Source organism: Odocoileus virginianus, chromosome 4 (assembly GCF_023699985.2).
Source record: "Odocoileus virginianus isolate 20LAN1187 ecotype Illinois chromosome 4, Ovbor_1.2, whole genome shotgun sequence".
NCBI classification, from domain to species: Eukaryota; Metazoa; Chordata; class Mammalia; order Artiodactyla; family Cervidae; genus Odocoileus; species Odocoileus virginianus.
In genome coordinates, this window is record NC_069677.1 from 32,609,417 (window position 1) to 32,623,439 (window position 14,023).

At 44.8% G+C, this 14,023-nt stretch overlaps 1 protein-coding gene across 1 annotated transcript; it reads right to left on the minus strand.

Moving 5' to 3' along the window:
- Window positions 1–8,459: 8,459 nt before the first annotated feature.
- LOC139034854 (uncharacterized) lies at window positions 8,460–12,678 on the minus strand (the record flags this gene model as incomplete). Its single annotated transcript, XM_070467082.1, is given in 2 exon segments — window positions 8,460–8,507; window positions 8,962–12,678. Coding segments are annotated over 2 exon segments (3,765 nt in total), but the record flags the coding sequence as incomplete, so codon positions are not given.
- Between the last annotated feature and the right edge of the window lie 1,345 nt (window positions 12,679–14,023).

The window sequence follows — 14,023 nt, forward strand, 5'->3', positions numbered from 1 at the left end:
TTTTATGGAGAGCCTTCTTCAGTAGAGCTTACACTTTGAAAATTTATGATGGAGTTTCACACTCTACAAACTTTCCCAGATTTTGGTTAAATTAAGAGTCCTTCTGGACAGCTTTATCATAAAAGCTGCATACAAGGCTATTTTATAACCTTGCCAGATACAGTAAAGAGACACAAAGTTTCAGTGATATGGAAGCAGGAATTATTTCACCAAGCTATAGATTCTATAAGTGAAGTTTAGGTCTATGAATAAGTTCCCCAATGTCTTAATTTTAGATGGTATGGGGCTGTGAAAACATTTTGAACATTTTATGAACACTCTTGAACACAGTGTACTTCTATTAAGACCAGATTTCTTTACAACTTCAAGACTGAATGTCATTTTTTAATAATTGAAGCCAAAAGATCAATATGAAGCTTTTCAAAATGCCTAGAAGTAGCTGATCTAAGCAGAGAAGGTAATGGCACCCCACTCTAGTATCTTGCCTGGAAAATCCCATGAATGGAGGAGCCTGGTAGGCTGCACTCTAGGGTCTCTAGGAGTCGGACACGACTGAGCAACTTCACTTTCATTTTTCACTTTTCTGCTTTGGAGAAGGAAATGGCAACCCACTCCAGTATTCTCGCCTGGAGAATCCCAGGGACGGGGGAGCCTGGTGGGCTGCCATCTATGGGGTCTCATGGAGTTGGACACGACTGAAGCGACTAGCTGAAGCAGCAGCTGATCTAAGCAGAATATGCTCACTTTTTCAAATGGATTCTGCATTTAATTGTTTGGTCCTATTTAACCTGCATCCTGCTTCTGTTGTCTTAATCTTTGTTAGTTTCAGTTTCCTAATCTCTGTAACTTTTTTGTTTTAATTAGAGGATAATTTCTTTACAATGTTGTGTTCATTTCTGCTGTACAATGAAGTGAATCAGCTATGTATATATATTACATATACACCCTCCCTCTTGGAGCTCCCTCCCCCCCACCCAACCCACCCCTCTAGGTCACCCCTCTAGAGCACCCAGTTTAACTCACTGTGCTATACACCAGGTTCCCATTAGCTATCCATTTTACATGTGGTAATGTATTTATGTCAAACCTAATCTCCCAATTCATCCCACCCTCTCATTAACCCCCTGTGTCCACACATCCATTCTCTAGGTCTGCATTTCTCTTCCTGCCTTGTATAAATGTGGTAAATATATATAATGGAATATTGCATATGTGATCAGTTGTTCTGTCTTGTCCAACTCTTTGTGACTGTATGGATTGCAGCTTGCTAGGCTTTTCTATCTGCAATTTTTCCAGTCAAGAATACTGGAATGGATCACTATTTCCTACTCCAGGGGATCTTCCCAACCCAAGGATCGAACCCACGTCTCTTATGTCTCTGCACTGGCAGGCAGATTCTTTATCACTCTCACTGCCTGGGAAGTCCATAATGAAATATTACTCCATCATAAAATGAAATGAAGCTGGGTCATCTGTAGAGGAATGGATGAACTTAGAGTTCAGAGTAAAGTAACAGAAAGAGAAAAACAAACATCATATATTATCACATATATATGTGAAATCTAGAAAAATGGCACAGATGTAATGGGTTTTTAAATAAGACCTCATATAATTGTTATAATGATTGATATAATGTATGTAAGCTGATTGATAAGATAATGCATATAAAGCCAAAAATATTTTACCAGGTACATGGTAAGCACTTAATATAGTTTTTCAGTTGTTGACAGTTTTTAAAGATAGTATGTGCAAAACACTGGTTGAATAGCTGTGTAGTTTACCCATACTATTTCATTGTCTCACTTTTTAAACATCTATCTTAATAAATACAAATTTGATACATGAAAAATGGCATGGACTTCACATGCTACAGACATAATGGTGAAAGTGACCTCTAATTTTTCTTATGACCTCAAGATTCCATAAAAATTTAATCTATAATTCAGAAACATTAGTTGCTGCATTGAGTTCACCAAAGAAAGAATATATTTCCAGAAAAGGTCAGGATAAGAAATATAGATATTACCTATATATAGACTAAAATATGATAAACTAGAAGGATGTCATCAAATATGGATTGCCTGGTCTGTAACACATAAACGATGTGTCTAAATATGAAAGGGAAAGGTTTCAAAAGATAAGAAAAATTTTAAAAGGGAAAATTTAGTCAGTCTTAGTATATCATTCAAAATAATGCTCTAAGTTACATGCACTCAAATTAGTGTTTTTGAGAAAGAAGGTAGTAGGGAGAGGAGTTAAAGATGAAAGTACATGTAGTCACAGTTCTAGTTAATTTTTTGCTGCAAGTAGGCAGACTCCTAACTAAATAGCTTCTAGCTATATATATATATATATATATATATATATATATATATATATATACACATACATACATAAACCCTGTTTATTTTATTGGTAGAAATAGGCATTCAAACTCTTCTTTAAAAACTATTAACCCTACAAAGTGTTATTATTCCCATCATACTACAAAAGATACAAAGGCTCAAGAAAGAAATTATCTAGTGATGCATGGATTATATATGGAGCCACCAGGATTTAAACTGAAATCTGTTTGAAAATCCATGCTCTTTCCACAGCGTTATGCTGCCTTTCCTGGAAAGTGAGTACCAGCTGGGCAAATATCACACCTCGATTTGTGTTTTTCTTTGTTTTACTGTCATCTAAGACAGTGCTTTAGCAAATTACATGTACTCATTTGGAATTCTGTTGAAAGAACAAAATGAAACAATGAAAAATTTCAGTGACAAAAATCTCACTGCCTAAAAGGCATTTATTTCCACGTTCATATAATTTTAAATGTTCAAAATTTTCTGACATTGGATAATGGACTAAAGTAAATTGTACTATGAAATTTCTTTTTGCTCCCTTAGGGTAGGAAACATGTCTTATTTTGCCTTGTTTCTCCAACCATAGTGACTGGAATTTCAATGAATGTTTCTTGAGTCAACGAAAAGATTTATAGGTGGGTTAGAGAGCCAAGTAAGCATAGTGATGAATTTCACATTTGGGACATTGTATAGATATTTTTGGATGCAAATGTGCAGCATATGTTTCTACTTACACTGCAGAAAGTCTTCAATATAATTGTATATTAACAACTACTAATATAAATAAGTGAAAATTATGTACTGCTTAATGTTCATTAGTAAAAACAAAATTCCTCATCTCTATTTTTAGTTCTCTTCACTATATTGTAATTTATTTTGATCATAAGATCTTCACCCAAAGTAGCTGTCATAAATAAGTAGTGTTTAAATTATTAAAGAATTAAACTAAAGAAGAAATATAGAAAAATAGGGACAGTTTTCTTTTTATCAAGATCATTACAATCACTAACTTGATGTGAAATGTGGTTTTAATAAGAATAGTAGCCTGCAGTAGGCTACAAGCAAAAATATAGGTATAGGGGAAACACAGTTTGTTGAACCACACACAATTTAAATTGAACTAGATGAGATTATGATACTTGGTCACATTTACCTATAAAAACAACAATTTCATATGGTTGAACAGAAAAATGAAGGACACTTTGTTATTTTTGTTGTTTCTTAGTCTCCTAGGGTTAGAGCTGTAAAAATGGAGTCTAAGTTTTGTTGTAGAGATTAAAGGACTGTTGGAGCATAGTGAAAATTCAATAAATAGTAGCTATTATTTTTATTAGTAATAAGTTAGAACTTTAGCTATTATGTTGTTGAAAGCATACTTTTATTGTGTTAAGGAGCTAGCCTCCTACTACTGATCTTTTTCTAAAACATATTGTATATTATGCTCACGCTGCTCTTCAGATGTTCTGAATATGAACTAATCCAGATAGTGAAGAGTATAGACCTGACCAAAGTTTAGTGTTTGACTTTCTTTTCTAAATATCACAAACACACACGCAAAAAAATTTCCTTCAAGAAAATTCTTGAGAAGAAGCCCAAGAGACTTCTTGCTCAATTCTTTGCCAAACAAAACCTCTACACCTTTCAAAATTCGTTTCAGATATACTCCCAAGGAGCACAATTGTCTGATCTGCACCTTGAATGGGTTATAAGCTGTGCTGACCTATATTATATATGCCGAGCATGGATCTTTCCAGGATGTCAACAGAAGTTTTGTACATAACACTGGTTCAGAATGTACAAGAGAAATCTGCATAGCAGAGGAGTAAATGGATATTTTCTTTTTTTTTTAATTTTAAATGATGCCAGTACTTCTAATTTTTCAAGTGTCAAGAAAGTAATAATGGCAGTATGAAGTATAATTTTGCAACTGCATTAAACTGAAAATCAGTTATGAAGTCCAATCATAGAAGAAAAATTTTCAGATTGGAAAAGTAAGAATGCCCTTGACCTAATTAAGCCATCATCAGCATAGTAATTTAGAGTTAGTTTGCTATTTGTCCCTCTGTTTTTCTCTCTACATTTACCAAGAATATTACCCAGTGGTATGTTATGTTTTTATTTGCCAAGCACTGATTTATATGCACCCTTTATCCATATAAGCGCCTCAGGTTGTGCTAGTGGTAAAGAATTTGCCTGCTGATGCAGGAGACACTAGTGACTTGGGTTCGACCCCTGGATTGGGAAAATCCCCTGGAGGAGGAAATCCACTCCAGTGTTCTTGCCGGGAGAATCCCATGGACAGAGGACACTGCTGGGCTACATGCATGGGGTCACAAAAGAATTGGACATGACTGAGCATGCATGTACTACTTTATCCTTTTTTTTTATAATTTTTCTTACATAATATCTTTCTTTTTTCTCCCCTCAGTACAGGGTTCTGTACAACACGTGGAAGATACTACCCAGAAACTCCTTTCTTGGCATCTGGCTCTATTCTGCCAAAGTAAGTTGTCCTGGGAATTACTTTGATGTTCTTTCTTTTACTCTTCAATCGATTTTTCCCCCAGATGTCAGCTTTTCCCTCTAAACCACATCCTTAGTGGCTGTCAGCTTCTGAAAAAAATATGGGAAGTGGCACTTAATACCACAGTTACCTGCAAGATCCCTGAAGCCAGACAGGATCAGGCTTTAGTGCCTCAAACCTGCAGTATGGAATGGCAGCTCTGTTGCCTGGGTCACTTGCTAAGGACCGAAAAGGGGAAAAAAAAAAAAAAAGAAAAAATGTACTAGAAGAGTTGCATGTCACAAGGAAGCAAAGCTGTCAAGTACAAACAGAACTGAAAACAGCATTTTGCAGAACCAGAAATCACTGCTTGAAAATAAGACACATGGCTGTAAGCAGGCTCTCACAGTTGGGTGGGGAGCTGTCTTCAACCACAGACTGGAATTATCTGCACATCAGATGGACCAAGGCCATTTTATGCTTAGTCAAGAAACTGGAGCCTGAAGAAATACTCAAGGAAAAATTCTGTAGAAGACCTAGGAGTCATAAAATACTTTAAGCATGAATGCAATTTTAGTTTTTCCAGAGATATCTACATTTTAACCACAATTACATGTTTTATGTAAACCTTAATTGAAGGAGATTTTGAGTTAATCCATTATCATGCATTAGCACTAGGGTAGGGATCTGAACAAGGAGACGGAACTGTTAAATTAACCTAATACCAGATTGCCAGTTCTGGGATGTACAAGCTTCATTTACTTGATCTATGAGAATGATTATATGTTAGAACAGATGAGGGCCGGAGGGATTCTAGACTCCAACCCTATCACTTTTTTTGGAAGAAGATGAAAAAATTGAGGACTAGACTTGAAATGACAGGAGAGAGAAACAAACTGAAATTCCTGCCCTAAAGATAGTGTCCACAGCCACTTTCATGCTTGTAGCCAAATGTTCAACTTTAGCCTTCTAAAACAGTTTCTCTCTGCTATTCTGTTTGCTATTTTGAGACTCATATGTGGAGAGAAATGTTGCCTATAGTTAATATATCATATTATGAGTATACATTGGTATTATAATTATATATGTAAAGCTATAGATGTGGTTATATATCATATATGACTAATATTTTAACACAATATACTTCAAGGTTTTTAAATCTATCTACTCATACATATACATAGCTATACACGTGTGCCTGTATATATGTGTGTGTCTATATGTGTGTATATAGGACATAATGCAGTTTCAGCGGTTCCATGAGGTCTTTCTCTGTCCAATCTCACATCTGTGTAAGGTTAGGTTTTCATCATGCACATCAATTAAAAACAACATACACAACAGGTGGAATTCAGAAGCAGGTATGAGAATCCAAAGAGATTTGCAAAACTATAAGACCACTACCTTTATTAAATATGTTATTTTGGAAAATTTAGTGTTTTAGTAGCAATATATTAGTTATATGAACATGAAATATATTTTATTTAGTTTAAAATGAATAAGTAAATATTTAAACTGTTTTAGTATCTGCCATAATAACCACCGGCAGAAGCGCGCCGGCTGCGATGGAGCGCAGAGAAGCGTGGCCGTGAGTGTTATGCCCGATGTCCGAATCCCCGAGCGGGAAGAGAGAAAGCTACCAAGAGACAATGCAAAACGCAAGAAGGAAGTTTATTGCTAGCTCGAGCTAGGGCCCCCGCTGTGTCCAACGCAGTGGCGCACAGGCTGAGAGCCCCGAGCCCGGTTTTCTACCCATATTTATAGGCCATCCAATTTCAAACATAAGCAGGGGTCATTTAGCGAAGCGGATTGGTTACATGTTCGCGGGGGTCTTTTCATTGGTCAGACATTCGCGCGCGCGGGATCTTTCCGTAAACAAGTTCTGATTGGCTGTATCTGGGTGGCCTGATAGTCTCTGACTGGTTGTGTCTTGGTGACCTGATAGTCGCCTTAGTTGCCAGGGTGAGGGCCTGGTCTTCCTGCTTCTGCCTTTTGTCATGGCGTTATGTTTGCTCTCCCTACATTCTACATTCCCCCCTGTCTTTTGATTATGGGGAGGAATCTTCCTCTTCTTTATTTCGACCTATCGGCCGGTATTGTTGCCTTAGCACCATAATCTGGATAGTATTTAGCTGTGTCCTGATAAAGGTGATTAGTCTATTTAAAATGCAAGGCCCAATTGTAAGTATTAGTATTAACAGTAAAAGTGGGCCCAGGAGGGTTGAGACCAGAGTGGTTAGCCAGGGTGACCAGGATCAAACCATTCCCACCATCCCCGTTGGGCTTCCCGTTCCCTTTTGCGTTGCACTAGTCCCTCTCTCACTTTCGCCATTGAATCCCTCACCACACCTGTATGGTCTGCATAGAAACAGCATTCTTCTCCAAGAGCTGCGCAGACCCCACCTTGCTGGAGAAAAACTAAGTCTAATCCCCTCCTATTTTGCAATACTACTTCAGACAAGGAGGTTAGAGACTTTTCTAGGTGGCTGATTGATTCTTCTATGCGAGTCAGGTCCTCATCTATGGCTGCTCGGAGAGAGGACAGCTCCTTGGTTTGTAGAGACAGTGAAGCTATTCCTGTTCCTGCTCCTGTCAACCCGAGGCTGAATAAAGCAGCCATGGTGATTACACTAAGTGGCTCTCTCTTTTTTCTCCGTACTCCTCGGTCCCAATGTGAGTACATAACCTCTTCAGAATGGTATAAAATCTTTGGCATTATAGCAACCAGGACACAAAATTCTTGACTCTGGTTAAAAACCTTCACATTCAAACATGGGGTCAACCCCGTATGTGAACAAATCCACCATCCCCCGACCCCTGGCACAATCCAGTCCTTTCCTTGAAGGCTTAGATTACCTTCAGTCTGAGCACAAAGGGAAGTCTTGTCCCGTGGTACTGTGCCTAGGCAAAGTCCTTGTCCCCATACCTCCTTCATCGTGAGACCAACCTTACGTTCCTCCCATCGACATTGGGGTGGGTTCTGGCCCTCACAATTACGGGTGAATAAGCCGAAAGAGCCATGAGCAAAGAAGTCAGTCAGCTGGTGGGGACCAAAGCCGTTGCTGTCAGCTGTCAGGACGCATAGATCGAAGGTCAAAACGGGCCACCATGTTCCCCGAGGGGCCACATTCGAGCTTGAGTTGATCAGTTCTCCGGTCTCTGGATTGTAGACCACCCAAGTCATGTTGACTGGATGATGGGGATTGTTCATGTGGCCGCGAGAAGTCATCCCTGGATTGATGAGGGCTGCCATCAGCAAGAGGACTAGGAGGCTCCCCGGCGGGTGAGCTTCAGTTTCAAAGGATCCGACGGATGAGCATTCGCCTTCCATTCTGTCTGTGCCTTATTTCGTTCCTCTGGCGTGGCTTGCCGCACGTGGTTGCAGTGAACCCAGGGTCCAATCCCGTCAACCTTAACAGCGGTAGGGGTGGTTAGGAGAACAACATAAGGACCTTTCCATCTAGGTTCTAATACTCTAGATTGGTGTCGTTTTACCCAAACCCAATCACCCGGGCTAATATTATGTGTGGGGAGGGCCTTCTCATTTTGGTCCTCGTATACCTCCCGGATCAACTTCCAAACACGGTTATGCACCTTGCTTAATGCCATTATTGTTTGCCGGAATTGTCCCAGAGCAGGGGGTGGCAGGCACTTTCCTTCAAAAATAGGATACACAGGAGGGGGTCTTCCATACAAAATTTCAAAGGGGGTAAGGTTCAGCTTATATGGGGTGTTACGCGCCCGGAAGAGTGCGAAGGGAAGGAGGGTCACCCAGTCCCCGCCAGTCTCTATTGCCAACTTTGTCAGTGTTTCTTTTAGGGTCCGATTCATTCTCTCAACTTGTCCTGAGCTCTGGGGATTATATTCGCAATGTAACTTCCATTTCGTCCCCAGAGCTCGGGCCAGCCCTTGTACAATCTGGCTCACAAAGGCAGGTCCGTTATCAGAGCCCATAGTCACTGGCAGCCCGTACCTAGGCACTATTTCCTCTAAGATCTTTTTAGCAACCACTATGGCTGTCTCTCCCTTAGTGGGGAAAGCTTCCACCCACCCCGAGAAGGTATCTACCAGAACCAACAGATAGCGATACCCATACTTCCCTGGCCTTACCTCAGTAAAGTCTATCTCCCAGTGTTGCCCGGGCCCCTCCCCCCGGTACCTCACTCCTGAGTGTTGCTTCTTCTCTGTTCTCATTAACTGGCACGCTTTACAGGCTTGAATTATCTCTCGTACAGTTGCCTTTTGTCGGGGGAACCTCAGGCAGGCCGTCTGGAGAAGTGTCAAAGTCTTTTTCTCTCCCAAATGTGTGGTTGCGTGTAGGTGTTCACACAAATGACGACCCAGGGTGGCAGGCAATATCAGGTTGCTGTCTTGGTCCCGGTACCATCCATCTTTCTCATCCTTCTCGTCCTTATTGATCCAGTCGAGATCAGGGTGGGAGTACTCGGGAATTGGTGGCAAGGCCCCCATACCGGGAGGGGGAAGTTCCACAGTCAATATGGGGGCGACGTAGTCTTGGCTGGCTGCCCTCCGAGCGGCCGCATCAGCCGCCCGATTACCTCTTGCCTTTGGGTCTTCCCCTTTTTGGTGCCCGGGAACATGCACTATAGCTACTGCTCGGGGCAATTGGACAGCTTCTAGGAGCCTGCGAATCTCAGGCAAATTCTTGACTTCTTTTCCCTCAGCTGTCCGAAATCCCCTTTCTTGATATATGGGGCCCTGGATGTGGACAGTGCTGAAGGCGTATCGACTGTCCGTGAAAATGGTGACTCTTTTCCCTTTCGCTCGCTCTAGAGCTTGTATTAGGGCAAGCAATTCGGCTTTCTGTGCAGAAGTATTTGGGGGGAGTGTTTCAGCCCATATCGTCTGCCCAGACTCATCAACTATGGCGGCCCCCGATTTTCTTTGCCCGTCTTTGACATAACTGCTCCCATCGGTGAACCATACCAGCTCACTGTTGCTTAGTGGCACATCAGTTAAGTCTTTTCGTGCCGCCAGGGCCTCAGCCAGTATCTCACTACACTCATGGAGAGGGCGGCCTTTCTCTGGGTTAGGTAGGAGCGTGGCTGGATTCAGGAAGCAGGGGGTCTGAAAACGCACCCGTGGGGCATCGAGCAGCAGGGCCTGGTAATGTGTCAAGCGGGCGTTGGAGATCCACTTACCCGGCGGCTGCTTCAAAACCCCTTCGATGGCGTGGGGGGTGAAGACCGAGAGTTGCTGCCCATACGTCAACTTGTCGGCGTCGCGGACGAGGAGGGCAGTGGCTGCAATGATGCGAAGGCAAGGGGGCCACCCAGCGGCCACTGGATCTAATCGCTTCGACAGGTATGCTACTGGCCGTTTCCATGGTCCCCATTGCTGCGTCAAGACCCCCTTTCCTATTCCTTGCTTCTCATCTATAAACAGTTGGAATGGCTTGTCTGGGTTAGGCAGGGCAAGAGCTGGGGCTTCTAGTAGGGCCCGTCTGAGTGTTTGGAAAGCCTGTTTCATGGGCTCAGTCCAGGTCCAGTTTGGAGTCTCTTTGCTTCCTTCATATAAAGGCCGAGCCTTCTCTGCAAACCCCATGATCCACAGTCTACAATATCCAACAGTCCCCAGAAACTCCCTCACCTGGCGGGGGGTCTTGGGCTCTGGTATCTGTAGTATTGTTTCCTTCATGGCCTGGGTTAGCCATCGTTGCCCCTGCCTGATCTTATACCCCAAATAGGTGACCTCTTGCCGGGCTATTTGTGCCTTCTTTGCGCTAGCGCGATACCCCAAGGTGCCTAGGGTTTGTAAGAGGTCCCCGGTGGCACGGCTGCATGCCTCCTCCGTGGTTCCAGCCAACATAAGGTCATCTACATATTGTAGCAGAATGACCTCTGGGTGGTGAGTCCGATATTCATAGAGGTCCTCACTCAGAGCCTCATTAAACAAGGTAGGGGAGTTCTTGAACCCCTGTGGGAGGCGGGTCCAAGTTAACTGTACTACCGGTTGGCCCTCCCCCTCGGTCCACTCAAAGGCAAATATCTCCTGGCTCTGGGCCGCCAGGGGTAGGCTGAAAAAGGCATCTTTCAAGTCCAGCACAGTGTACCAAGTGTACTCAGGCAGCAGACTGCTCAGGAGGGTATATGGGTTAGGGACAGTGGGGTGGATGTCACTCACCCGCTTGTTGACTTCTCGCAGGTCCTGGACAGGTCTGTAATCTGTCCCCCCTGGCTTCTTCACCGGCAGTAAGGGGGTGTTCCAAGGGGATTGGCACCGCCTGAGAATTCCGGCATCCATGAGCCGTCGAATGTGGGGAGTGATCCCCCGCCGAGCCTCCTGGCTCATAGTGTACTGTTTCACCCTCACAGGAACTGCCTCTGACTTTAGCTCGATGACGATCGGATGTCTCTGTTTGGCCAGTCCCATTCCTGCCGTTTCTGCCCAGGCCAATGGGTATTTATGGACCCACGGTTGTACTTCCGGTGCTATGACCTCTGAGGGCTTAGGCACAAAAAGTTTGTATTCATCCCTTAAGGCTAGGGATAAGACATGTATCGGCTGTCCAAGTCCATCTGTGACTGAGATTCCCCCAGGGTCAAAATGGATCTGAGCATTAACTTTAGTCAACAAGTCTCTTCCAAGTAGAGGGGCTGGGCATTCTGGTATCACCAAAAACGAATGGGACACTTGATGGGTCCCCAGATTTACTTTTCGTTCTGTGGTCCAACAATATCTTTTTGTCCCCGTGGCTCCTTGTACTATGCTGGTTTTCTTAGACATTGGTCCCAGCCTTTTATTTAAAACAGAGTGTTGGGCGCCAGTATCTACCATGAAGACAACGGGTTTCCCCTCCACATTTATGGTTACCCAGGACTCGGGGAGGGGTGCCGAGCCTTGACTCCCCTAGTCACTGTCTTCTCCCATGTATAAGGCCCGATTTTCGGGGGAGACTTTCTCCCTCTGGGCCATTCCTTTCCTTGAGTCTCTCTTAGAGCACTCGTTTTTCCAGTGCCCCAGTTCCTTGCAGTAAGCACATTGATCTTTCTTTAAGGTCTGTCTTTCTAGCTTCTCTTTCTTTCCCGCTTGTCGGCCCCGAAGCTCCCTCGCTCCTGATCCGGTTCTCATCCCCGCAAAAAGAATCTTGGCTAGCTCCTTCTGGTTCTTCTGGTTCTCCCTCGTCCTATACTCCCTATCTTCTTTCCTGATCTTTTCTGCTAGTTCTCTCTCCTCCCGTCTAATCCGTTCTTCCCTTTCCTCTGCAGTCTCTCTGTTATTGAACACTTTCTCAGCTGCTTTCAATAAGTCCTGTATTGTCTGCTCTCCTAGCCCCTCTATTTTCTGCAATTTCTTTCTGATGTCTGGAGCTGCCTGGTTTACAAATGCTAGTATCACGGCGGCGCGCGATTCGTCAGCCTGGGGGTCTATGGGTGTGTATTGTCTAAAAGCTTCCATTAGCCTCTCTAAGAAGGCTGCCGGACTTTCAGTGGGCTCTTGCCTCACCAGATTTACCTTTGCCAAATTTGTTGGCTTCCTTGCTGCAGCCCTCAGGCCAGCCATCAGAGTCTGGCGGTACACTCGGAGACGCTCCCTACCTTCCACCCGCTCGAAATCCCAGTTAGGTCGCAGCAAGGGAAACCCCTCGTCCACGAGATGAGGCTGAGCAGTAGGTCTCCCGTCGACCCCGGGGACTCGTTTTCGCGCCTCTGCCAGGATTCGCTCCCGTTCCTCCGTGGTGAAGAGTACCTGTAACAACTGTTGGCAATCATCCCAGGTGGGGTTATGAGTGAACAGAATAGAGTCTAAGAGGTCAATGAGGCCTTGGGGCTTCTCCGAGAAGGGGGGTTTTGTGTTTTCCAATTGTATAGGTCACTCGTGGAGAAGGGCCAGTACTGATAAGTCCGTTCTCCGCTCGGGTTCGCTGGTCCCACCCGGACGGGGAGTGCCTGAACAGTGGATGACGGTAACTCTGGGTCCCCAGGGTCTTGCATACTCCTATCTCCCCTAGTCCTTCCCCGGGTCCCCAGTGCTGGTCCTCCCTCGTGGTCGCCCCTTGTCGCCCTTCCTGATCCTTCCCCTCCACCCGGGGGTTCTAAGGGGGGTACGTAAGGGGGGGGTCTTGCTTCTGTTTCTAAGTCTATTAGGTTTGGGCAAGAGGCATCCTGAAAGACCGGTTTTGAGCTCTCTTTCTTCTTAGGTTCTTCCGAAGTGAGTTCCATCACCAGGACCTGTGGATTAGAAGTTCAAACAGTGTCCACTGGTCAACTGCCGCGGGATCAGGGGACGAAAGACCCCTTTCTCCGCAGAGCCGGTCGCCCTCCAGCGTTTTCGCTGGCCTTGGTCTCACACCGGCAGGAACGTTCCTTAGTCCTGCACCAGTTACCTCCCTGCTCTCCTAGCAGGCCCCGGTTTTACACTGGATTTCCCTGTACCAGTTACCTCCCTGCTCTCCTAGCAGGCCCCGGTTTTACACTGGATTTCCCTGACCTGACTGGGTACCGGTACCGTTCGGATTCTTCCTTCTGTCTCGGGAGGTTTCTCTCCTCGCCAAGGGATCCCGGACGAGCCCCCAAATGTTATGCCCGATGTCCGAATCCCCGAGCGGGAAGAGAGAAAGCTACCAAGAGACAATGCAAAACGCAAGAAGGAAGTTTATTGCTAGCTCGAGCTAGGGCCCCCGCTGTGTCCAACGCAGTGGCGCACAGGCTGAGAGCCCCGAGCCCGGTTTTCTACCCATATTTATAGGCCATCCAATTTCAAACATAAGCAGGGGTCATTTAGCGAAGCGGATTGGTTACATGTTCGCGGGGGTCTTTTCATTGGTCAGACATTCGCGTGCGCGGGATCTTTCCGTAAACAAGTTCTGATTGGCTGTATCTGGGTGGCCTGATAGTCTCTGACTGGTTGTGTCTTGGTGACCTGATAGTCGCCTTAGTTGCCAGGGTGAGGGCCTGGTCTTCCTGCTTCTGCCTTTTGTCATGGCGTTATGTTTGCTCTCCCTACATTCTACAGTGAGGAGCTGCACTTCGCCCAAGGTCAGGGGTGGCGCCCAAGGTCAGGGGTGGCGCCCAGAGCGCCAGGCTGCGCCAGTGCAGGAGAGGCGCGGAGGAGCTTCCCCACGTCCAGGGGTGGCGGCCGAGAGGAGCTACCACACACCCGAGGTCAGGGGTGGTTTGGGCAATCCCAGAGAACTGCTCAAACTAACGCA